Source organism: Emys orbicularis (assembly GCF_028017835.1).
Source record: "Emys orbicularis isolate rEmyOrb1 chromosome 21 unlocalized genomic scaffold, rEmyOrb1.hap1 SUPER_21_unloc_11, whole genome shotgun sequence".
NCBI classification, from domain to species: domain Eukaryota; kingdom Metazoa; phylum Chordata; order Testudines; family Emydidae; genus Emys; species Emys orbicularis.
In genome coordinates, this window is record NW_027045153.1 from 20,792 (window position 1) to 43,871 (window position 23,080).

At 63.5% G+C, this 23,080-nt stretch overlaps 1 protein-coding gene across 1 annotated transcript in view; it reads left to right on the forward strand.

Annotated features, from left to right (window-relative positions):
* The window catches only part of LOC135895005 (voltage-dependent L-type calcium channel subunit alpha-1F-like), a gene marked incomplete at its 3' end in the record, with an annotated part of 38,047 nt that overhangs the window by 10,538 nt on the left and 4,429 nt on the right, over positions 1–23,080 (forward strand). The window contains exons 14-31 of the mRNA XM_065423052.1: positions 1,650–1,875; positions 1,993–2,200; positions 3,440–3,560; positions 4,116–4,206; positions 5,351–5,394; positions 6,211–6,343; positions 6,550–6,679; positions 7,030–7,089; positions 7,208–7,314; positions 7,712–7,799; positions 8,241–8,348; positions 18,751–18,803; positions 20,206–20,352; positions 20,602–20,803; positions 21,402–21,560; positions 21,762–21,872; positions 22,107–22,190; positions 22,797–22,817. Of these exons, the coding sequence (XP_065279124.1) occupies positions 1,650–1,875; positions 1,993–2,200; positions 3,440–3,560; positions 4,116–4,206; positions 5,351–5,394; positions 6,211–6,343; positions 6,550–6,679; positions 7,030–7,089; positions 7,208–7,314; positions 7,712–7,799; positions 8,241–8,348; positions 18,751–18,803; positions 20,206–20,352; positions 20,602–20,803; positions 21,402–21,560; positions 21,762–21,872; positions 22,107–22,190; positions 22,797–22,817 (2,093 nt within the window). The remainder of the gene's footprint in view (positions 1–1,649; positions 1,876–1,992; positions 2,201–3,439; positions 3,561–4,115; positions 4,207–5,350; positions 5,395–6,210; positions 6,344–6,549; positions 6,680–7,029; positions 7,090–7,207; positions 7,315–7,711; positions 7,800–8,240; positions 8,349–18,750; positions 18,804–20,205; positions 20,353–20,601; positions 20,804–21,401; positions 21,561–21,761; positions 21,873–22,106; positions 22,191–22,796; positions 22,818–23,080) is intronic.

A 23,080-nucleotide genomic window follows, 5' to 3' on the forward strand; every position in this document is an offset into this window, starting at 1 on the left:
TCCGCCAGGCCTCGGGGATCTTCCATCCCCCCCATGTCCCCGCCAGCTGATCCTAATCCCTGCCCCGATCTGCCCCCCCGTCCGGCACCCCGCCAGGCCTCGGGGATCTTCCATCCCCCCCATGTCCCCGCCAGCTGATCCTAATCCCAGCCCCAATCTGCCCCCCCGTCCGGCACCCCACCAGGCCTCGGGGATCTTCCATCCCCCCCATGTCCCCGCCAGCCGACCCTAATCCCAGCCCCGATCTGCCCCCCCCGCCCCCGTCCAGCACCCCGCCAGGCCTCGGGGATCTTCCATCTCCCCCCATGTCCCCGCCAGCCGACCCTAATCCCAGCCCCGATCTGCCCCCCCGTCCGGCACCCCACCAGGCCTTGGGGATCTTCCATCTCCTCCCATGTCCCCGCCAGCTGATCCTAATTCCAGCCCCGATCTGCCCCCCCGTCCGGCACCCCGCCAGGCCTCGGGGATCTTCCATCTCCCCCCATGTCCCCGCCAGCCGACCCTAATCCCAGCCCCGATCTGCCCCCCCGTCCGGCACCCTGCCAGGCCTCGGGGATCTTCCATCTCCCCCCATGTCCCCGCCAGCCGATCCTAATCCCAGCCCCGATCTGCCCCCCCGTCCGGCACCCCGCCAGGCCTCGGGGATCTTCCATCTCCCCCCATGTCCCCGCCAGCCGACCCTAATCCCAGCCCCGATCTGCCCCCCCCCCCCCCGTCCAGCACCCCGCCAGGCCTCGGGGATCTTCCATCCCCCCCATGTCCCCGCCAGCCGACCCTAATCCCAGCCCCGATCTGCCCCCCCGTCCAGCACCCCGCCAGGCCTTGGGGATCTTCCATCCCCCCCATGTCCCCGCCAGCTGATCCTAATCCCAGCCCCGATCTGCCCCCCCGTCCGGCACCCCGCCAGGCCTCGGGGATCTTCCATCTCCTCCCATGTCCCCGCCAGCCGACCCTAATCCCAGCCCCGATCTGCCCCCCCGTCCGGCACCCCGCCAGGCCTCGGGGATCTTCCATCTCCTCCCATGTCCCCGCCAGCCGACCCTAATCCCAGCCCCGATCTGCCCCCCCGTCCAGCACCCCGCCAGGCCTCGGGGATCTTCCATCCCCCCCATGTGCCAGCTGATCCTAATCCCAGCCCCGATCTGCCCCCCCGTCCGGCACCCCGCCAGGCCTCGGGGATCTTCCATCTCCTCCCATGTCCCCGCCAGCCGACCCTAATCCCAGCCCCGATCTGCCCCCCCGTCCGGCACCCCGCCAGGCCTCGGGGATCTTCCATCTCCTCCCATGTCCCCGCCAGCCGACCCTAATCCCAGCCCCGATCTGCCCCCCCGTCCGGCACCCCACCAGGCCTCGGGGATCTTCCATCCCCCCCATGTCCCCGCCAGCTGATCCTAATCCCAGCCCCAATCTGCCCCCCCGTCCGGCACCCCGCCAGGCCTCGGGGATCTTCCATCTGCCCCCATCTGTGTCGACTAGCCCCAGTCCTAGAGAACATGCCTGGCCTCCCTCGGGAGACCCCCCAGATTACCCTAATCCTGGCCTCGACCGTGCTAACCCGGCAATCCTGGTTTGAGGCGCTGCCCCACCCCGAGCCAGCCCCTCCTGCCCCCGGGCGCCTCCCCCCCGAGTGACCCCCATCTCCCCCCCAGCCTACGCCAACAAGGTGCTGCTCTCGCTCTTCACGCTGGAGATGCTGCTGAAACTGTACAGCCTGGGCCTGCAGGCCTATTTCGTCAGCTTCTTCAACCGCTTCGACTGCTTCGTGGTGTGCGGGGGCATCCTGGAGACGGGCCTGGTGGAGCTGCAGGTCATGGAGCCGCTCGGCATCTCCGTGCTCCGCTGCGTCCGCTTGCTGCGCATCTTCAAAGTCACCAGGTCCGCGGGGGGGACGGAGCATCGGGGCCGGGCGTGGGGCCGGGCCGGGCGTCGGGCTGGGCTGGCCATGGGGCTGGGCCCCCTAACCGGCCGTGGGTCGCCCCGTCTCCCCCCCAGGCACTGGGCGTCGCTGAGTAACCTGGTGGCCTCGCTGCTCAACTCCATGAAATCCATCGCCTCCCTGCTGCTCCTGCTCTTCCTCTTCATCATCATCTTCTCCCTGCTGGGGATGCAGCTGTTCGGGGGCAAGTTCAACTTCGACGAGACCCAGACCAAACGCAGCACCTTCGACACCTTCCCGCAGGCCCTGCTCACCGTCTTCCAGGTACCCCCTGGGGCCCCCCTGCGCCCCCTGGGACCCCCCTGGGACCCCCACCTTCGACACCTTCCCGCAGGCCCTGCTCACCGTCTTCCAGGTACCCCCTGGGACCCCCCGGGACCCCCCAACCCCCACCCCCAGCCCCCCTGGGACCCCCACCTTCGACACCTTCCCGCAGGCCCTGCTTACCGTCTTCCAGGTACCCCCTGGGGCCCCCCCGCGCCCCCTGGGACCCCCACCTTCGACACCTTCCCGCAGGCCCTGCTCACCGTCTTCCAGGTACCCCCTGGGCCCCCCCGCACCCCCTGGAGCCCCCCCGGGACCCCCACCTTCGACACCTTCCCACAGGCCCTGCTCACCGTCTTCCAGGTACCCCCTGGGATCCCCCCGGGACCCCCCAACCCCCACCCCCAGCCCCCCTGGGACCCCCACCTTCGACACCTTCCCGCAGGCCCTGCTCACCGTCTTCCAGGTACCCCCTGGGATCCCCCCGCGCCCCCTGGGACCCCCCTGGGACCCCCACCTTCGACACCTTCCCGCAGGCCCTGCTCACCGTCTTCCAGGTACCCCCTGGGGCCCCCCTGCGCCCCCTGGGACCCCCCTGGGACCCCCACCTTCGACACCTTCCCGCAGGCCCTGCTCACCGTCTTCCAGGTACCCCCTGGGATCCCCCCGGGACCCCCCAACCCCCACCCCCAGCCCCCCTGGGACCCCCACCTTCGACACCTTCCCGCAGGCCCTGCTTACCGTCTTCCAGGTACCCCCTGGGACCCCCCAACCCCCACCCCCAGCCCCCCTGGGACCCCCACCTTCGACACCTTCCCGCAGGCCCTGCTTACCGTCTTCCAGGTACCCCCTGGGACCCCCCGGGACCCCCCAACCCCCACCCCCAGCCCCCCTGGGACCCCCACCTTCAACACCTTCCCGCAGGCCCTGCTCACCGTCTTCCAGGTACCCCCTGGGGCCCCCCCGCGCCCCCTGGGACCCCCCTGGGACCCCCACCTTCGACACCTTCCCGCAGGCCCTGCTCACCGTCTTCCAGGTACCCCCTGGGACCCCCCGGGACCCCGCAACCCCCACCCCCAGCCCCCCTGGGACCCCCACCTTCGACACCTTCCCGCAGGCCCTGCTCACCGTCTTCCAGGTACCCCCCTGCCCCCCAGGGCCACTCCCCCGGGACCCCCCGCTCCTCCCAGGGGGACACGCCAGCCTCCTGCCCCCACTGACGGCTGCCCGGCCCCCCAGATCCTGACGGGCGAGGACTGGAACGCGGTGATGTACGACGGCATCATGGCCTACGGGGGGCCCTACTTCCCCGGCATGCTGGTCTGCGTTTACTTCATCATCCTCTTCATCTGCGGCAACTGTACCCGGGGGCCGGGGGCTGCAGGGGGCCGGGGCAGGGGGGCTACAGGGGGCTGGTGGGGGCTACAGGGGGCCGGGGCAGGGGGCCAGGGGGCTGCAGGGGGCCGGGGCAGGGGGGCTACAGGGGGCTGGTGGGGGCTGCAGGGGGGCTACAGGGGGCCGGGGCAGGAGGCCGGGGGGCTACAGGGGGCTGGGGCAGGGGGCCAGGGGGGGCTACAGGGGGCCGGGGCAGGAGGCCGGGGGGCTACAGGGGGCTGGGGCAGGAGGCCGGGGAGGCTACAGGGGCCAGGGGGGGCTACAGGGGGCCGGGGCAGGGGGCCAGGGGGGGCTAAAGGGGCCGGGGCCGGCGGGGGCCGGGGGAGTTGACAGGCAGCTGGCGAGTAGTGGGGGCAGATCCCGGGCTGGGGGGTGGAGTGGGGGGGGATCAGGAGCTGGTGGCAGGAGGGAGTCAGGCAGTGGCGTGGGGGGGCTGACACTGTGGGGGGGGGTGAGTGGATTTGAGGGGGGCTGGGACAGGGGTTCCCCCTGCACCCCCATTTCCTGAGCCCCCCCCCAGATATCCTGCTGAACGTCTTCCTGGCCATTGCTGTGGACAATCTGGCCGATGGGGACAACATCAACTCGTCCAAGGAGGAGGAGAGCAAAAAGTGAGGTGCCCGGACGCCTGGGTTCTCTCCCCGGCTCTGGGAGGGGAGTGGGGGTCTGGTGGGTTAGAGCAGGGGGGCTGGGAGCCAGGACTCCTGGGTTCTCTCCCGGCTCTGGGAGGGGAGTGGGGGTCTCGTGGGTTAGAGCAGGAGGGGCTGGGAGCCAGGACTCCTGGGTTCTCTCCCCGGCTCTGGGAGGGGAATGGGGTCTGGTGGGTTAGAGTAGGGGGGGCTGGGAGCCAGGACTCCTGGGTTCTCTCCCCGGCTCTGGGAGGGGAGCGGGGTCTGGTGGGTTAGAGCAGGGGGGCTGGGAGCCCGGATGCTTGGGTTGTCCTCCAGCTCTGGCAGGGGAGTGGGGTCTAGTGGTTGGGGGCGGCGGTGGGCTGAGCGCCCGGATGCCTGGGTTCTCTCCCCATCTCTGCTCCGAGCCCCCCTGTTCCCCGCAGGGGGAAGGCGGCGGACGAAGCCCAGGGCAGCGGCAGCCAGGACGGCAGCGTGAAGGTAAGAAGTACCCCCCCGTTTCCCCTCCTCGCAGCCCCTTCTCTGTCCTTAGTTGGGGCTCCCTCTCCTCCGCCCTCTGTCTCCCCACTGGCCGTAGTCCGGAGTCCCGGGTGCCAGGTGGGGACCCGGGGTCACACCCCCTCTCCCCCCCACCTCATTGAACACGCAGCACGTGGGGGAAACTGAGGCACGCCCAGCGCAGCACATTCAGACACCCCCCCCACTTGGTCCTGCCCCCGGCGGGCAGTCGGCCCCCGGGGTCATTTGGTGCCAGGGGGCGAACAGCCGTTTTCGGCATGGGGGGCCGGGCCTCAGACAGCCAGGAGTGGGTCATGCCTGGGTCTCTGCAAAGAGCAAGCACCCTGCCCCCCTCATCCCGCCGGTTAACCAGGCAGCACACCAGGGAAACTGAGGCACGCGCAATACTCATCCAAAACTTTCTGAACAATTCCCTCTCCGTCACAATGGGGTTTGGCCTGGACGCCGGGGTTCACACCAGGGGCAGGGGAGCTGTAATCCCCTGGTGGGGGTCTGGCTACCCCGCCATAGCACAGGGCTCAGCCCCTCCAGCAGGGGGCGCAGGGACACACACAGACCTGGGCTCCTGCTGCTCTCTGCCCAGGTGCCGTGCGAGGAGGAAGAGGAGGAGGAGGACGAAGAAGGGAGCGAAGAAGGAGGTAGGAAGGGCGGGTCTGACTCTCCCTGCTGGGGGTGCCGTGGGGCAGGGCAGGGGGGTTCAGCAGGGGATGCTCTCCCATGGCTGTCAGGGCCGGGCGCTGGGGGGACGCTGGGGGGCAGGGCAGGGGGCTGGGCAGGGGGCGCTGTGGGGTAGGGTGGAGGGCTGGGGAGCACCGTGGGGTAGGGCGTGGGGCAGGGCAGGGGGTCGCTCTCCCCTCGGGCGCTGGGACCTTTGATCTGTGGCTGCTGGTCTTGACCCTACTGTATTTTTAGATCCTATCATGATGAATAGGAACCCGGACTCCTGGGTTCTCTCCCTGCTCTGGGAGGGGAGTGGAGTCTGGTGGTTAGAGCAGGGGGGCTGGGAGCCCGGACTCCTGGGTTCTCTCCCCACTCTGGGAGGGGAGTGGGGGCTAGTGGGTTAGAGCGGGGGGGCTGGGAGCCAGGACTCCTGGGTTCTCTCCCCACTCTGGGAGGGGAGTGGGGGCTAGTGGTTAGAGCAGGGGGGCTGGGAGCCAGGACTCCTGGGTTCTCTCCCCTCTCTGGGAGGGGAGTGGGGGCTAGTGGGTTAGAGCGGGGGGGCTGGGAGCCAGGAGTCCTGGGTTCTCTCCCCACTCTGGGAGGGGAGTGGGGTCTAGTGGTTAGAGCAGGGGGGCTGGGAGCCAGGACTCCTGGGTTCTCCCCCCAGCTCTGGGAGGGGAGTGGGGTCTGGTGGTTAGAGCGGGGGGCTGGGAGCCAGGACTCTTGGGTTCTCTGCTCGGGGAGGGGCTGGCTGAGCCCAGCGGGGCCTGGCCCGGTCCCCACACCCACTGCCCGTCTGCCCCACAGGGGAGGAGACCGAGGGGGGCGACCAGGAGAGCCTGGCCGAGTCCCACCTGGACAAGCTGGAGGAGGCGCCGACAGAGAAAGTCCTGCCCATCCCGGCCGGCAGCTCCTTCTTCATCCTGAGCAGCACCAACCCGTGAGTGGGGCGTGGGGCGGGGCCTGGGTCCCCCAGGGGGCGGGGCCTGGGTCCTCCAGGGGGCAGGGAATGGGGCAGGGGCCTGTCCCCCCTGGGGGGCGCCGGCTCCCACCCGGCCCCAGGGCAGGGACTGACTGGCTGGCGGGGGGGGGGGGGGCGGGCAGGGGGCGGTTCTGGTTCTGACCCGATCTCTCCCCTCCCCCCAGGCTCCGGGTGGGGTGTCATGCCCTGATCCATCACCACATCTTCACCAACCTCATCCTCGTCTTCATCATCCTCAGCAGCATCTCGCTGGCCGCCGAGGACCCCATTCGGGCCCACTCCTTCCGCAACATCGTGAGACCCCCGAGGGTGGGGGGCGGTACAAGGGGGGAGGGGGAAGGAGGAGGAGTGGGGAGACGGGGGATGGATGGGGGAGGGGCACAGGAGGGGGAAGAATGGGGCTGAGTGGGGATGGATGGGAGGGAGGCGTCGGGGGGTGAGGAAAGGGGCTGGATGGGGCAGGGGCCTGGGCAGGGTGGACGAGGAGGGGCACAGGGGAGGGGGGGAGGGAGCTGTGGTGGGGCAGACGGGCAGGACAGGGCAGGGGAGCAGGAGGGGACATTGGGGCAGGGTAGGGGGGGCTGCCCCACATTGGGCGTTGACTCTCCCCCATGGCCTTGTCTTCCCCCCCCATCCCTGCTCAGATTCTGGGGTACTTCGACTATGCCTTCACCTCCATCTTCACCGTGGAGATCCTGCTCAAGGTACTGCCGGGGGGCTGGGTGCCAGGACTCCTGGGTTCTCTCCCGGCTCGGGGAGGGGAACGGGGCCCAGGGGTCAGCACAGGCCTGGATTGACCCTCTTCTCCCCCCGCCCCCCCAGATGACAGCCTACGGCGCCTTCCTCCACAAAGGGTCCTTCTGCAGGAACTGGTTCAACCTGCTGGATCTGCTGGTCGTGAGCGTCTCCCTCATCTCCTTTGGGATCCAGTGAGTGGGGCAGGGAAGAGCGGCTCCTTGTGATGGGGGGCTAAGAGTGCAGTGGGTGAACGGTGCTGTATGGGGCTGGGGGGGTAGGGAAGGGAGTAGCCAGGCCCAGGAAATGGTTTTGGCGCAGGAGAGATTGGTGGATGCAGTGGGATACGCCGGGCATGGGAAGGATTGGTGGGGGCCGTAGGATACACCGGGTGTAGAAAGGATTGGTGGAGGCAGTGGGATACGCCGGGGGCGGGAAGGAGTGGTGGAGGCGGTGGGATAAGCCGGGCGCGGGAAGGAGTGGTGGACGTGGTGGGATATGCTGGGGGTAGTAATGAAAGGGGGCAGGGGGTACCGGGCGGGGGAGTTGGGGAACTCTCCCCACTGTCTCTGATCCCCACTCCTTCCCCAGCTCCAGCGCCATCTCTGTGGTGAAGATTTTGCGGGTGCTGCGCGTGCTGCGGCCTCTCCGAGCCATCAACCGGGCCAAGGGGCTGAAGGTGAGGGGGTGCTGGGGGGGCAGCACTCGGGGGAGGGGCTGTGTGCAGGGGGCTGGGCGCCAGGACGCAGGGCGCAGGGGAAGGGGGTGCTGTGGGGGCAGCGCTCGGGGGCAGTGTGCAGAGGGCTGGGAGGGGCTGAAGGTGAGGGGGGCAGCGCTCGGGGGAGGGGCTGGGTGCAGGGGGGGCAGCGCTGGGGGGCAGCGCTCGGGGGTGCTGTGTGCAGAGGGCTTGGAGGGGGTAGGGGAGGCGGTGCTGGGGGGGCAGCGCTCGGGGGGCGGTGTGCAGGGGGCTGGGAGGGGGGGCAGCGCTGGGGGGGCAGTGCTTGGGGGGAGGGGCTGCAGGCCCGGGGGCGCCGTGATGGGGGCGCCAAGGGGCCGGTGTGTCCGAGGGGTCTGGGGGGGTCGCTGTGTGTCTGGGGGTCTCACCCCCCTTCCCCCCCAGCACGTGGTCCAGTGCGTCTTCGTGGCCATTCGCACCATCGGCAACATCATGATCGTCACCACCCTGCTGCAGTTCATGTTCGCCTGCATCGGGGTGCAGCTGTTCAAGGTGAGCCCTGTCACGGACTCCCAGGTCGGGCCCACTCCTGGCCCCGTGCGGTCCCTGGGGCGAACCCCCTTCAGTGCAACAGCCCTTCTCGGGGTCCCCTCTCTCCCAGGGGTCAGGCCCCTCCACCTCCTGGAGCCGCACCTCTCTGAGCCTTAGCATGTTCGACGGGGACAGGTGAGCAAAGCCCGCAGGTAAGTGGGGAACATGGAGACCTGGGAGATGGGTCGGAAACAAGAGGGAGTGTGGGCTATAATGGCAGAGAGAAAGGAGGGTCAGGACAAAACTGGGAGGAAAGATCAAACCAGTATCTTAGATGCCTATATACAAATGCGAGAAGTATGGGTAATAAGCAGGAAGAACTGGAAGTGCTAATAAATAAATACAACTATGACATTGTTGGCATCACTGAAACTTGGTGGGATAATACACATGATTGGAATGTTGGTGTGGATGGATACAGCTTGCTCAGGGAGGATAGACAGGGGAAAAAGGGAGGAGGTGTTGCCTTATATATTAAAAATGTCACACTTGGACTGAGGTAGAGATGGACATAGGAGATGGAAGTGTTGAGAGTCTCTGGGTTAGGCTAAAAGGGGTAAAAAACAAGGGTGATGTCATGCTAGGAGTCTACTACAGGCCACCTAACCAGGTGGAAGAGGTGGATGAGGCTTTTTTTAAACAACTAACAAAATCATCCAAAGCCCAAGGTTTGGTGGTGATGGGGGACTTCAACTATCCGGATATATGTTGGGAAAATAACACAGCGGGGCACAGACTATCCAACAAATTCTTGGACTGCATTGCAGACAACTTTTTATTTCAGAAGATTGAAAAAGCTACTGGGGGGAAGCTGTTCTAGACTTGATTTTAACAAATAGGGAGGAACTCGTTGAGAATTTGAAAGTAGAAGGCAGCTTGGGAGAAAGTGATCATGAAATCATAGAGTTTGCAATTCTAAGGAAGGGTAGAAGGGAGAACAGCAAAATAGAGACAATGGATTTCAGGAAGGCGGATTTTGGTAAGCTCAGAGAGCTGATAGGTAAGGTGTTACGGAGTAAGGGGGAGTTACGGCCCCGCACCCCTTTTTCTGAGATTGACTGTGACTTTTAACCAGCCAGTAAAACAGAAGGTTTATTAGATGACAGGAATACAGTTTTAAGCAGAGCATGTAGGTACGACCAGAACCCCTCAATTAGGCCCTTCTTGGAGGTTCAGGGAGCTTAGACCCCAGCTTGGGGTTCCCTGCGTTGCACCACCCAGCCTAGCCCTCCGAAGACCAAAACTCCTTTTTTCCCTAGCAGCCCCTCCCTCCTTTGTTCAGTCTCCCAGGCAGAAGGTGTTACTTCTCCCAACCCCCCTCCTGGCTCAGGTTACAGCTCAGGTAGCTTCCTTCCAGGGAAGTTTTCCATCCCCAATGCAACCCCCCCCTGCAACATTCCCAGGTCAAATCTGCCCCACTCCCTGCTTCGTCACATCTCTCCCCCCTTTGAGACTGAACTGAGCGGGGTCACTCTGCCCAGTGACCTGGGGAAGTTCAGGGCCCCCTCTCCGGGACAACGCGTCCGCTATTAGGTTGGCACTTCCCTTCACATGGACCACGTTCATGTCATAATCCTGCAGGAGCAGGCTCCACCTCAGGAGCTTGGCGTTGGCTTCTTTTATTTGGTGCAGCCAGGTTAGGGGAGAGTGGTCGGTGTACACGGTGAAGTGTCGCCCAAAGAGATATGGCTCTAGTTTCTTGAGGGCCCACACCATGGCCAGGCATTCCTTCTCGATGGCCGCGTAGTTCTGCTTCCGAGGTAGCAACTTTTTGCTCAGGTACACGATGGGGTGTTTTTTCCCCTTTTTATTTTTCTGCATTAACACCGCCCCCAGTTCCGTGTTGGAGGCGTTGGTGAACACCATAAAGGGCTTGTTAAAGTCTGGGTTTGCCAGAACTGGGCCACTGACCAGAGCCTTTTTTAGCGCCCGGAGAGCCCCCTGGCACTCCTCGGTCCAGACCACCTTGTCTGGCTTCCCCTTCTTGTACAGCTCAGTGATGGGGGCGGCTATGGAGCTAAAGTGGGGCACGACCCTTCGATAGTACCCCGCCATCCCAATAAAGGCTTGGACCTGCTTTTTGGTTTGCGGGGCGGGCCAGTCTCTGATCACCTCCACTTTGGCTGGTTCTGGCTTTAGGCAGCCGCTCCCCACCCGGTGGCCTAGGTAGGATACCTCAGCCATCCCCACCTTGCACTTCTCCGGTTTTACGGTCAGCCCAGCCTCCTGGAGTCGGTCCAGCACTTGTCTAACCTGGGACACATGGTCCTCCCAGGTTTGGCTAAAGACACAGATGTCGTCAATATACGCCACGGCAAAACTCTCCATCCCCCTCAGTAGCTGATTCACCAGGCGCTGGAAGGTGGCCGGCACTCCCTTGAGGCCGAAAGGCAGGGTCAGGAACTCATAGAGCCCCAGAGGGGTGATAAAGGCCGATTTCAGCCTGGCATCGGCATCCAGCGGCACTTGCCAGTAGCCTTTTGTAAGATCCATGGTGGTAAGGTACCGAGCGCCTCCCAGCTTGTCTAGGAGCTCGTCAGGCCTGGGCATGGGGTAGGCATCGGCTACAGTGATGGCATTGAGCTTGCGATAGTCCACACAGAACCGGATCGACCCGTCCTTTTTGGGGACCAGCACCACCGGCGAGGCCCAAGGGCTGGAGGACGGCTGGATCACCCCCAAAGCCAGCATGTCCCTGACCTCTCTTTCCAGGTCCTGAGCAGTTTTTTCTGTGACCCGGAAGGGGGAGCATTTTATAGGCGGGTGCGATCCTGTCTGCACCCGGTGGACAGTCAGATTAGTGCGTCCAGGCTGGTTGGAAAACAGCTGTTGGTACAGATGCAACACCCCTCTGATCTCAGTTTGCTGGGCCGGGCTCAGCTGATCAGAGAGGGGAATTGCTTCCAGGGGGGAACCAGTTCTTGTCCCAGGGAATAGATCTACTAAAGGGTCATCTCCCGGCCCCTCCCAGTGTCCACACACAGCCAACACCACATTCCCCCTGTCGTAATATGGCTTCATCATATTCACATGGTACACCCGGTGGTGGTGTGCCCGGTTCGACAGCTCCACCACATAGTTTACCTCGTTTAGTTGCTTGACGACCTTGAAGGGCCCTTTTCAGGCGGCCTGGAGTTTGTTTTTTCTTACGGGGATGAGGACCATTACTTGGTCCCCAGTGGCGAAGGCGCGGGCCCGTGCCGTGCGGTCATACCAGACCTTTTGCTTTCTCTGGGCTCTGGCCAGATTTTTCCTGGCCAGGCCCATGAGCTCGGCAAGTTGTTTCCGGAAGGTCAGGACATACTTTACCACCGACTCTTTATTGGAAGTGGCCTTTCCCTCCCATTTGGCTCTTATTAGGTTTAGGGGCCCCCTTACCCGCCTTTCATATAACAGTTTGAAAGGTGAAAACCCGGTAGACTTCTGGGGTACCTCCCGGTACGCGAACAGCAGGTGAGGTAAGTACTTGTTCCAGTTCTGCGGGTGCTGATTCATAAATGTTTTTAGCATTATTTTTAGCGTTCCATTGAACCTCTTTACCAGCCCGTTGGATTGGGGGTGATACGCCGAGGCCCAGTTGTGCCGAACCCCACATTTTTCCCACAAGCACCGGAGTAGGGCCGACATGAAGTTGGACCCTTGGTCCGTCAGGACTTCCTTGGGGAACCCCACTTGGCTGAAAATGGTCAGCAGCGCATTTGCCACAGTGTCTGCCTCGATGGACGATAAGGGCACTGCCTCGGGGTAGCGGGTGGCGAAATTTACCACCACCAGAATGTATTTTTTTCCTGACCGGGTCGTCTTGCTGAGAGGTTCCACTATGTCCATGGCCACCTTCTGGAAAGGCTCCTCTATGATGGGCAAAGGTCTCAATGCCGCTTTCCCCTTGTCCCGGGCCTTCCCCACCCTCTGACAGGGGTCACAGGATCGGCAGTACTGTCGGACGTTGGTAAAGACCCCAGGCCAGTAAAAGTTCTGTAGCAGCCTCTGCCTGGTGCGCCGGATTCCCTGGTGCCCTGCGAGAGGGATGTCATGGGCCAGGTGCAGTAGCTTGTGGCGAAACTTCTGGGGAACAACCAGCTGCCTCCTGACCCCCCAGGACTTTACTTTCCCTGGGGGAGCCCACTTTTGGTATAGGAATCCCTTCTCCCACAGGAACCTCTCCTTGCAACCTCTCATCATGGTCTGTACCACACTGAGGTCAGCCAGGTCCCTTAGCTTCCGCAGGGAGGGGTCCTTCTGCAACTCGGCCTGGAACTCGGCAGCTGGGGAAGGGACGGGAACCTGCTCCCTCTCGTCGGCTGGGTCAGAAGCCACAGCCACCCCGAGCCTTGTTTTTGGGTGTTCCCTCCCCACCAGGGTAGGGTTCTGTGCCTCCGATGTGACATCCTTCCCAAGGTCAGGGCGTAGTGCCCCTCGCCGGCTCTGGCTACGGGTTACGACTAAGGCGGTCTGGGGGTGCTTGGCCAGTCCTCTAGGTCCCCCCCCCATTAACACCTTAGTGGGCAAATGGTGGTGCACTCCCACGTCCTTGGGGCCCTTCTTGGCCCCCCATTTCAGGTGTACCCTTGCCACGGGAACCTTGAATGGGGTCCCGCCCACCCCTGTTAGGGTCAGGAAGGCGTTGGGCACCACCCGATCTGGGGCCACCACCTCGGGCCGGGCCAGTGTCACCTCTGCGCCCGTGTCCCAGTATCCATAAACTTTTTTTCCATCCACCTTCAGGGGAACAAGGCACTCGCTCCGCAGGGGCAGCCCCGCGCCCACCCTGTAAACGGAGAACTTTGAGTCCGGAGCATCCGGCCCCCCAGAGAAGCTGGCCTGGGGCCCTTTTCTTTCTCGAGCAGTTGATAAGCTGCCAGCCCCCCTTGCCTGGAAAGCCGGCCCCTCGTCCGTCTGGGCCTTTACCAAGTTAATCCGGTGTGGGTTCGGTTTGCTCAGTCTGTCCTTGAGCTTGGGGCACTGGGCCCGAATGTGGCCTCTTCGGCCGCAGTAATAGCAGCTTATGTCCCATGGGTCCCCTCGAGCCGGTCGGTTGTCCCTGACGCTGGGCATTTCTTTTGGGAGGGGATTTTCCATATTCCCCCTTTGGGAGGTACCCGGGTGACTCTCTCTCTGCATCGCGGCGGGCCTGTTCCTTTGGGACTCCTCCCTGCCACCCCCTGACCAGCTCTTCACAAACTCATCGGCCAGCCGGCCTGCATGTCGCGGGTTCTCTGGTTTTTTGTCCCTTAACCACAGCCTTAGGTTGGATGGGCACCGCTCATACAGTTGCTCCAGTACCAGCAGTTTAACCAGGTCCTTCTTTGTCTGGGCCCTATCAGCCCACTTGCTGGCGTATTTTTTTATGCGGACGGCTAGTTGCAGATATGAGATCTTAGGGGTTTTATTCTGACTCCGGAACCTTTCCCGGTACATCTCAGAAGTCAGCCCAAACTCACGTAACAGGGCCTTTTTGAATAGTTCATAGTCCCCTTTTTCCGCCTCTTCCAGTTGGCGGTACAAGGCCACGGCTTTGGGGTCCAGTAAGGGGGTGAGAACCCGGAGTCTGTCTGCAGGATCAACCTGGTGCAGCTCGCAGGCCGTCTCAAAGGCATCCAGGAAGTCATCCATGTCCTCCCCCTCCTTACGTGGGGCCAGGATGCACTTATCAAAGCTCCGTGCAGTCCTGGGTCCCCCCTCACTCGCCGCAGCCGGGGGCTCGCGGCCCTTCAGCCTCGCCAGCTCCAGTTCATGATGCCTCTGTCTCTCATTCTCCTCCCGTTCATGCTGCCTCAGTTTCTCTTCATGATGCCTCTGTCTCTCTTCATGCTGTCTCTGTCTCTCATTCTCCTCCAGTTCATGCTGTCTCTGGTGTTCACGATCCTCCAGCTCTCTCAGTTTTAGCTCTATCTCCCATTCCAGCCCATTCCGCTCCACGGATGCTGCGCGTGGCCGGGAGGATCCCCTGCTGGCCGGGGGGGTCACTGCGCCCTCGGTATTTGCTGGGCTCCTCCCCACCCTTCCCCTAGGCGTAGGAAGGAGGGGTCTCGGGAAGCCCTCAGCAGCCGGCTGACCACTCCCAGCTGGGACAGACACTGGGGCCTGCGCTGCATCTGCCAGGCTGCTTCCCTCAGAGACAGGGATCAGTTCATTCGCGCGATCTCCCTTCTCCAGCTGGGCAATGAGCTGTTCTTTGGTGAGCCTCCCAATGCGCACCCCCCTCTGCTTGCACAGCTCCACCAGGTCGCTCTTAAGCCGCTTGGCATACATCTTCCTGCTGGCCACTCACAGGCCTGTGTGCTCACCGCTCCCCACAGTTTCCAGGGAGACCCCTAGTGTGCCAGTCCTTCTCGAGGTCACCACCTCTCTGCCAGGGTCGAGCTGCAGACTTCTCTGCCCCTGGGACCACTTGCTGCGATCCCCCGGGGGGACCCTGTTACTGCAAAAGTCCTTCTCGCTGGTCACACACTCCCAGGGGTGATAACCGTCTCTCTCTGACTCCTCAGCACGCCTGGTCCCCGTCAATCCCCCTTCGTTTTACTGCTCCCCAGTCACTTACTGCAGGAAGCGCCGTCCAAGGGGTGCAGTAGATCCCACCGCTGCCACCAGTTGTCACGGAGTAAGGGGGAGTCACGGCCCCGCACCCCTCTTCCTGAGATTGACTGTGACTTTCAACCAGCCAGTAAAACAGAAGGTTTATTAGATGACAGGAATACAGTCTCAAGCAGAGCGTGTAGGTATGACCAGAACCCCTCAATTAGGCCCTTCTTGGAGGTTCAGGGAGCTTAGACCCCAGCTTGGGGTTCCCTGCGTTGCACCATCCAGCCTAGCCCTTCGAAGACCAAACTTCTTTTTTCCCTAGCAGCCCCTCCCTCCTTTGTTTAGTTTCCCAGGCAGAAGGTGTTACTTATCCCAACCCCCCTCCTGGCTTAGGTTACAGCTTAGGTAGCTTCCTTCCAGAAAAGTTTTCCATCCCCAATGCAACCCCCCCCTGCAACATTTCCAGGTCAAATCTGCCCCGCTCCCTGCTTTGTCACATAAGGTCCCATGGGAATCAAGACTGAGGGGAAAAACAACTGAGGAGAGTTGGCAGTTTTTCAAAGGGACACTATTAAGGGCCCAAAAGCAAGCTATTCCGCTGGGTAGGAAAGATAGAAAATGTGACAAAAGACCACCTTGGCTTAACCACGAGATCTTGCATGATCTAAAAAATAAAAAGGAGTCATATAAAAAATGGAAACTAGGACAGATTACAAAGGATGAATATAGGCAAACAACACAGGAATGCAGGGGCAAGATTAGAAAGGCAAAGGCACAAAATGAGCTCAAACTAGCTACGGGAATAAAGGGGAACAAGAAGACTTTTTATCAATACATTAGAAGCAAGAGGAAGACCAAGGACAGGGTAGGCCCACTGCTCAGTGAAGAGAGAGAAACAGTAACAGGAAACTTGGAAATGGCAGAGATGCTTAATGACTTCTTTGTTTTGGTCTTCACCGAGAAGTCCGAAGGAATGCCTAACATAGTGAATGCTAATGGGAAGGGGGTAGGTTTAGCAGATAAAATAAAAAAAGAACAAGTTAAAAATCACTTAGAAAAGTTAGATGCCTGCAAGTCACCAGGGCCTGATGAAATGCATCCTAGAATACTCAAGGAGCTAATAGAGGAGGTATCTGAGCCTCTAGCTATTATCTTTGGAAAATCATGGGAGACGGGAGAGATTCCAGAAGACTGGAAAAGGGCAAATATAGTGCCCATCTATAAAAAGGGAAATAAAAACAACCCAGGAAACTACAGACCAGTTAGTTTAACTTCTGTGCCAGGGAAGATAATGGAGCAAGTAATTAAGGAGATCATCTGCAAACACTTGGAAGGTGGTAAGGTGATAGGGAACAGCCAGCATGGATTTGTAAAGAACAAATCATGTCAAACCAATCTGATAGCTTTCTTCGATAGGATAACGAGTCTTGTGGATAAGGGAGAAGCTGTGGATGTGGTATACCTAGACTTTAGTAAGGCATTTGATACGGTCTCGCATGATATTCTTATCGATAAACTAGGCAAATACAATTTAGATGGGGCTACTATAAGGTGGGTGCATAACTGGCTGGATAACCGTACTCAGAGAGTTGTTATTAATGGTTCCCAATCCTGCTGGAAAGGCATAACGAGTGGGGTACCGCAGGGGTCTGTTTTGGGACCGGCTCTGTTCAATATCTTCATTAACAACTTAGATATTGGCATAGAAAGTACGCTTATTAAGTTTGCGGATGATACCAAACTGGGAGGGATTGCAACTGCTTTGGAGGACAGGGTCATAATTCAAAATGATCTGGACAAATTGGAGAAATGGTCTGAGGTAAACAGGATGAAGTTTAACAAAGACAAATGCAAAGTGCTCCACTTAGGAAGGAACAATCAGTTTCACACATACAGAATGGGAAGAGACTGTCTAGGAAGGAGTACGGCAGAAAGGGATCTAGGGGTTATAGTGGACCACAAGCTAAATATGAGTCAACAGTGTGATGCTGTTGCAAAAAAAGCAAACATGATTCTGGGATGTATTAACAGGTGTGTTGTGAGCAAGACACGAGAAGTCATTCTTCCGCTCTACTCTGCTCTGGTTAGGCCTCAGCTGGAGTATTGTGTCCAGTTCTGGGCACCGCATTTCAAGAAAGATGTGGAGAAATTGGAGAGGGTCCAGAGAAGAGCAACAAGAATGATTAAAGGTCTTGAGAACATGACCTATGAAGGAAGGCTGAAAGAATTGGGTTTGTTTAGTTTAGAAAAGAGAAGACTGAGAGGGGACATGATAGCAGTTTTCAGGTATCTAAAAGGGTGTCATAAGGAGGAGGGAGAAAACTTGTTCACCTTAGCCTCTAAGGATAGAACAAGAAGCAATGGGCTTAAACTGCAGCAAGGGAGGTTTAGGTTGGACATTAGGAAAAAGTTCCTAACTGTCAGGGTGGTTAAGCACTGGAATAAATTGCCTAGGGAGGTTGTGGAATCTCCATCTCTGGAGCTATTTAAGAGTAGGTTAGATAAATGTCTATCAGGGATGGTCTAGACAGTATTTGGTCCTGCCATGCGAGCAGGGGACTGGACTCGATGACCTCTCGAGATCCCTTCCAGTCCTAGAATCTATGAATCTATGAATCTATGTCTGTCTCTGCTGTGGGCCCCCCCAGGGAGTCCTCTCGCTCTGGGCCCCCCCATCTCCCCGCTCCCAGAGGGAATAATGTCCCCCCCCCCGTTTTCTAGCCCAGAGCGACTCTCAGCCAGCGTCACACAGGAGGGTTATTGAGCATTGAACACAGCACGGGAAACTCTCCGGCCTCAGGCCTGGCCCCCCTCAGCCCAGCACATCCCAGTCTCCCTGCATCCAGGGGGGCTCTGCCTGCCCCCCGTCTCCAGCCCCGAGCCCCCCTGCTCCCCAGCTGGCCATCTGATACCCCCGGCCCCAAGCCCCCCTCCGTCCATTGTCTTCTCTCCAGGGAAACAGGGTCGCCTGGGCCCCCTCTCCCCTCTTCTGTCCTCTGGCCCCTCGGGCTGGAACCGGCTGGTCCGGTCACCGGGGTCCTCTCCCCGCAGCCCATTGTCCCCCCACTTGCCAGAACCGGCTGCGACTCCGGGTCACCCGGTCACCAGTCACTGGGGTCTCCGTTCTCCAGGCCGTCGGCCAGGGTCCCAAGTTCCCACGCTGGTCCTGTGTCCCAACGAACTCCCTCTCCCCTCCCATCGTTAAACCAGGGACACTGAGTCCCACCCCCTCGGCGTGCAAACCAGTGAAACCCCACAGAAAACAAGAAAACCCCCCACTTCGTCACAAGCCACCCGCGGGCCCCCAGCCCCGCCCCCCAGTGCCCCACCCCCCCCGTGGGCCTCCAGCGCCCCGCCCCACTGTGGGGCCCCCAACCTAGTGCCCCAGCGACCTGCCCCCCCCCACGGGCCCACCCCCTGTGGGGCCCCCAGCCCAGGCCACCCCCTGTGGGGCCCCCAGCCCTGCCCCCCTCAAGCCCCCCAGCCCAGCCCCCCGCTGGCCCCCAGCGCCCTGCCCCCCGCTGGCTCCCAGCCCAGCCGAGCCCCCCGCGAGGAGGTGGCGGAAGAAGGGGCAGGGGCGTTATGTGGGGCTGGGGGTGTGGGGCAGGTGGGGACGGGAGGAGGTGAGGGAACAGAGTGGGGGTTACGTGGGTGTGGGGCAGGCGGGGGTGGAGGGCGGGAGGAGGTGGGGGAAGAAGGAGCGGGGAGGGTGGGCAGATGGGAGCAGAGGGGGCTTACCTGGGTGTGGGGCTGGCGGGGGTGGAGGGTGGGAGGTTTATGTGGGGCTGGGGGTGTGGGGCAGGTGGGGGGGGTCTGAAGCCAGCCCCACGTCTCTACCCAGGGCAAGTTCTACAGCTGCACGGACGAGGCCAAGCACACGCCGGAGGAATGCAAGTACGTCCCCCCCACAGCTCCCTCACCCCCCAGCCCTGCCCAGCCCCCCCCCGGCTCCTTCAGCCCCCCCCCGGCTCCCTCACCCCCCAGCCCTGCCCGCCCACCCCCCACCCCCCGGCTCCTTCAGCCCCCCCCGGCTCCCTCACCCCCCAGCCCTGCCCACCCCCCCCCCGGCTCCTTCAGCCCCCCCCCGGCTCCCTCACCCCCCAGCCCTGCCCACCCACCCCCCCGGCTCCTTCAGCCCCCCCCGGCTCCCTCACCCCCCAGCCCCCGGTTCTGGGCCTCCCTCCCCCCCGTCTCCCCAGCCAGCTCCAAACTGACCCCCACCACCCCCCAGCCCCACCTCCAGCCCCCCCGGCTCCTCCTCCAGCCTTTGTCCAGTGTCCCGCCCCACTCCGTCACACCCGGGCAGAAGGGGTCACCTGGCCCCAGCCCCCCTGGGCTCTCATGTTACCTGCTCAGGTGTGGCCCCTCAAGGAGAGCCCCCCAGCCCCATGCAGCCAGTCCCAGCCAGACCTTCCCTGGTCCATCCGCCCCCCAGGACATGTCAGGGGTCATGAGTAGGGGCTGGGATTGGGGGCTGGTTGCTGGGCCGGGGGTCAGATTTAGGGGTCTGAGATTAGGGGCCGGGAGTTGGGCTGTTGTCGGGGTGACCAGGCCTGGGGGAGCTCAGGCCGGGGGGGTGCTGGGCTCTGGTTGTCAGGGTGACCAGGCCGGGGGGGGGGGGGCTCAGGCCGGGGGGGGGGGGGCTCTGGTTGTCGGGGTGACCAGGCCGGGGGGGGGCTCAGGCCGGGGGGGTGGGGGCTCTGGTTGTCGGGGTGACCAGGCCGGGGGGGGCTCAGGCCGGGTGGGGTGGGGGCTCTGGTTGTCGGGGTGACCAGGCTGGGGGGGGGGCTCAGGCCGGGCGGGGGGGGGCTCTGGTTGTCGGTGTGACCAGGCTGGGGGGGGGCTCAGGCGGGCGGGGGGGGCTCTGGTTGTCGGGGTGACCAGGCTGGGAGGGTGGGGCTCATGCCGGGGGGGTGCTGGGCTCTGGTTGTCGGGGTGACCAGGCCGGGGTGGGGGGGCCTCAGGCCGGGCGGGGTGGGGGCTCTGGTTGTCGGGGTGACCAGGCCGGGGGGGGGCTCAGGCTGGGCCAGGGGGGGGCTCTGGTTGTCGGGGTGACCAGGCCGGGGTGGGGGGGCCTCAGGCCGGGCGGGGTGGGGGCTCTGGTTGTCGGGGTGACCAGGCCGGGGTGGAGGGCCTCAGGCCGGGCGGGGTGGGGGCTCTGGTTGTCGGGGTGACCAGGCCGGGGGGGGCTCAGGCCGGGCGGGGTGGGGGCTCTGGTTGTCGGGGTGACCAGGCCGGGGGTTGGCGCATCAGGGTCCGTCGTCCCCCCCCCGCCTGACACCTGCCCGCCCCCCAGGGGCACGTTCATCGTGTACAAGGACGGGGACGTGGGGCACCCCATGGTGCGTGAGCGGGTCTGGCACAACAGTGACTTCAACTTCGACAACGTCCTGTCCGGCATGATGGCTCTGTTCACCGTCTCCACCTTCGAGGGCTGGCCCAGGTGCGCCCGGGGAGATGGGGGGGCCAGGGGGCCTGGGGATCAGGGGGACCTGGGGGGCTGGGGAGATGGGAGGCTGGGGGGAGATGGGAGACTGGGGAGAGGGGGGCTGGGGGGAGATGGGGGGCTGGGGAAAGTGAGAGGGAGCTGGCAGGTCCCAGGGGAGCTGGAGGGTGGGGAGATGGGGGGCACGGGGAATGGGAGGAGCTGGGGGATCCCTGGGGGTCCCCATCTCACCCCCCCACCCCCCAGCCTGCTGTACAAGGCAATCGACGCCAACGGGGAGAACCTCGGCCCCATCTACAACTACCGGGTGGAGATCTCCGTCTTCTTCATCGTCTACATCATCATCATCGCCTTCTTCATGATGAACATCTTCGTGGGCTTCGTCATCATCACCTTCCGCGCCCAGGGCGAGCAGGAGTACCGCAACTGTGAGCTGGACAAGAACCAGGTACTGCCCCACGGCCTGCCCCATAGCCTGCCCCCCGCCTGCCCCACGGCCTCCTCAGCCCCCCCCCGTCACCTTCCGCGCCCAGGGCGAGCAGGAGTACCACAACTGTGGGCTGGACAAGCACCGGGCACCACCTGTCCCCCTGTCCCCAGTGTGGCAAGTGTGGGGGAGAGGGGCCTGTTTCAGGGGCAGGGTGTGGGGTACCCCATTGCCCCAACCCCATCCCCCAAGATGCAGTGCGTGGGGAGGGGCTGCTCAGTGGGGGGACCAGGCGTGGAGGTGGGGCTCAGTGAGGGGGTGGCTCAGTGGGGCGGGGAGGGGTAGGTATGGGGGCTCGGAGGGGGGGCCGGCGGGGGCGGGTGTGGGGCTCGTCTCAGCGGGGGGCCGGCGGGGGCGGGCGTGGGGCACGTCTCAGAGGGGGGCCGGCGGGGGCGGGCGTGGGGCTCGGCTCAGTGGGGCGGGGAGGGGCGGGCGTGGGGCACGGCCCAATGGGGCGGGGAGGGGCGGATATGGGGCACGGCTCAGCAGGGGGCCGGCGGAGGCGGGCGTGGGGCACGGCTCAGCGGCGTCCCGCCCCCCCTAACCCTGTGCCCCCCAGCGGCAGTGTGTGGAGTACGCGCTGAAGGCCCAGCCGCTGCGGCGCTACATCCCCAAGAACCGGCACCAGCACCGGGTGTGGGCGGCCGTGAACTGCTCCGCCTTCGAGTACGGCATGTTCCTGCTCATCCTGCTCAACACCATCGCCCTGGCCGTGCAGGTGCTGCCCGCGGGCGGGGCGGGCGGGGCGGGCGGGGCCTGGCTGGGGGCGGGGCCTGGCTGGGGGAGGGGCCTGGCTGGGGGCGGGGCCTGTGCTTTCATCTGGGGAGGGGGCGTGGCCTGGTTGTCTGGGGGCGGGGCTTGTCTCTCTGTCAGGGCAGGGGGCAGCTCCGGGCCCCCCTCACCCTGCGCCCCCCCCCAGCACTACGAGCAGTCGCAGCCCTTCAACTACGTCATGGACCTGCTCAACATGGTCTTCACCGGCCTCTTCACTGTGGAGATGGTGCTGAAAATCATCGCCTTCAAACCCCGGGTAGGCGGGGCCGGGAGCTGGGGGCGGGGCCTGCTGGGGGGGCACCTGGTGCAGTGTAGGGTGGGGCTGGACACAACAGGGGCGGGGCCTGGCATGACGGGGGTGGGGCCAGGCACAACAGGGGCGGGGCATTGTGTGAGGGGGCGTGGCCTGGCAAGACGGGGGGGGCGGGGACGGGGACGGGGACAGGGACAGGGACATTCCCCTATGGCTGACCCCCCGCCCCGTTCCCAGCACTATTTCTGCGACGCCTGGAACACCTTCGACGCGCTGATCGTGGTGGGCAGCGTGGTGGACATCGCCGTCACTGAGGTCAATGTAAGCGCTCCCCCTTCCCCCCAAATCCAGGGCGGGTACCCCGGCATCCGGGCCACACCCCGGCACTGGAGAATCAGCCCCCGCCTGGGCCCAGAGGGGTCCCCGCATGATCGGCCCCCGCCCCCCGCCCCGGAGGGGTCCCCGCGTGATCGGCCCCCGTGCCCCGCCCCGGAGGATTCCCCGCGTGATCGGCCCCCGCCCCCCGCCCCGGAGGGGTCCCCGCATGATCGGCCCCCGCACCCCGCCCCGGAGGATTCCCCGCGTGATCGGCCCCCATGCCCCGCCCCGGAGGGGTCCCCACATGAACGGCCTCCGCGCCCCATAACAGGGGGCTGTGTGTCGCAGTGCCAGGCCAGGGGTCCTGGCGTAAAATGTTTGGGAATCCACAGGGGTGGAACATGATGGAGAAATACCCGCCCCTCGGTCCCCCCACACACACCCCCATCCTCTGTCCGTCCCCCCCAAACCCCATCTGTCTGTCCTTCCATCCCCCCACGTCGCTGTCTGTCTCTCATCTCTCCCGGGGCGGACGCCGCGTCTCATGGCTTCATCCTCCTCCTCCTCCTCCTCCTTATCGTCATCATCACAACTCCATGTCCCCACTAGAATGGCGGCCATGTCGGAGAGGTAATGCCCCAGATCCCCCCACCACGGGACTGGGGGGCCAGAGCCAGATGAGGCTCTGGAGGTGGACGAGATGGGGGGGTGCAGAGGGGATGTCGGAGGGAGTTGTGGGGTAGCTGTCGGGCCTGGCGTGGGGGTCAGCAAGGGGCTGGCGTGGGGGTCGGGGGGGGTGTCGAAGCCGGCGTGGGGGTCAGTGAGGCAGCTGGCGGGGGGGTTGGCGAGGCGGCTGGCATGGGGGTCGGCGGGGGGTCGGCATGCGGGTCAGC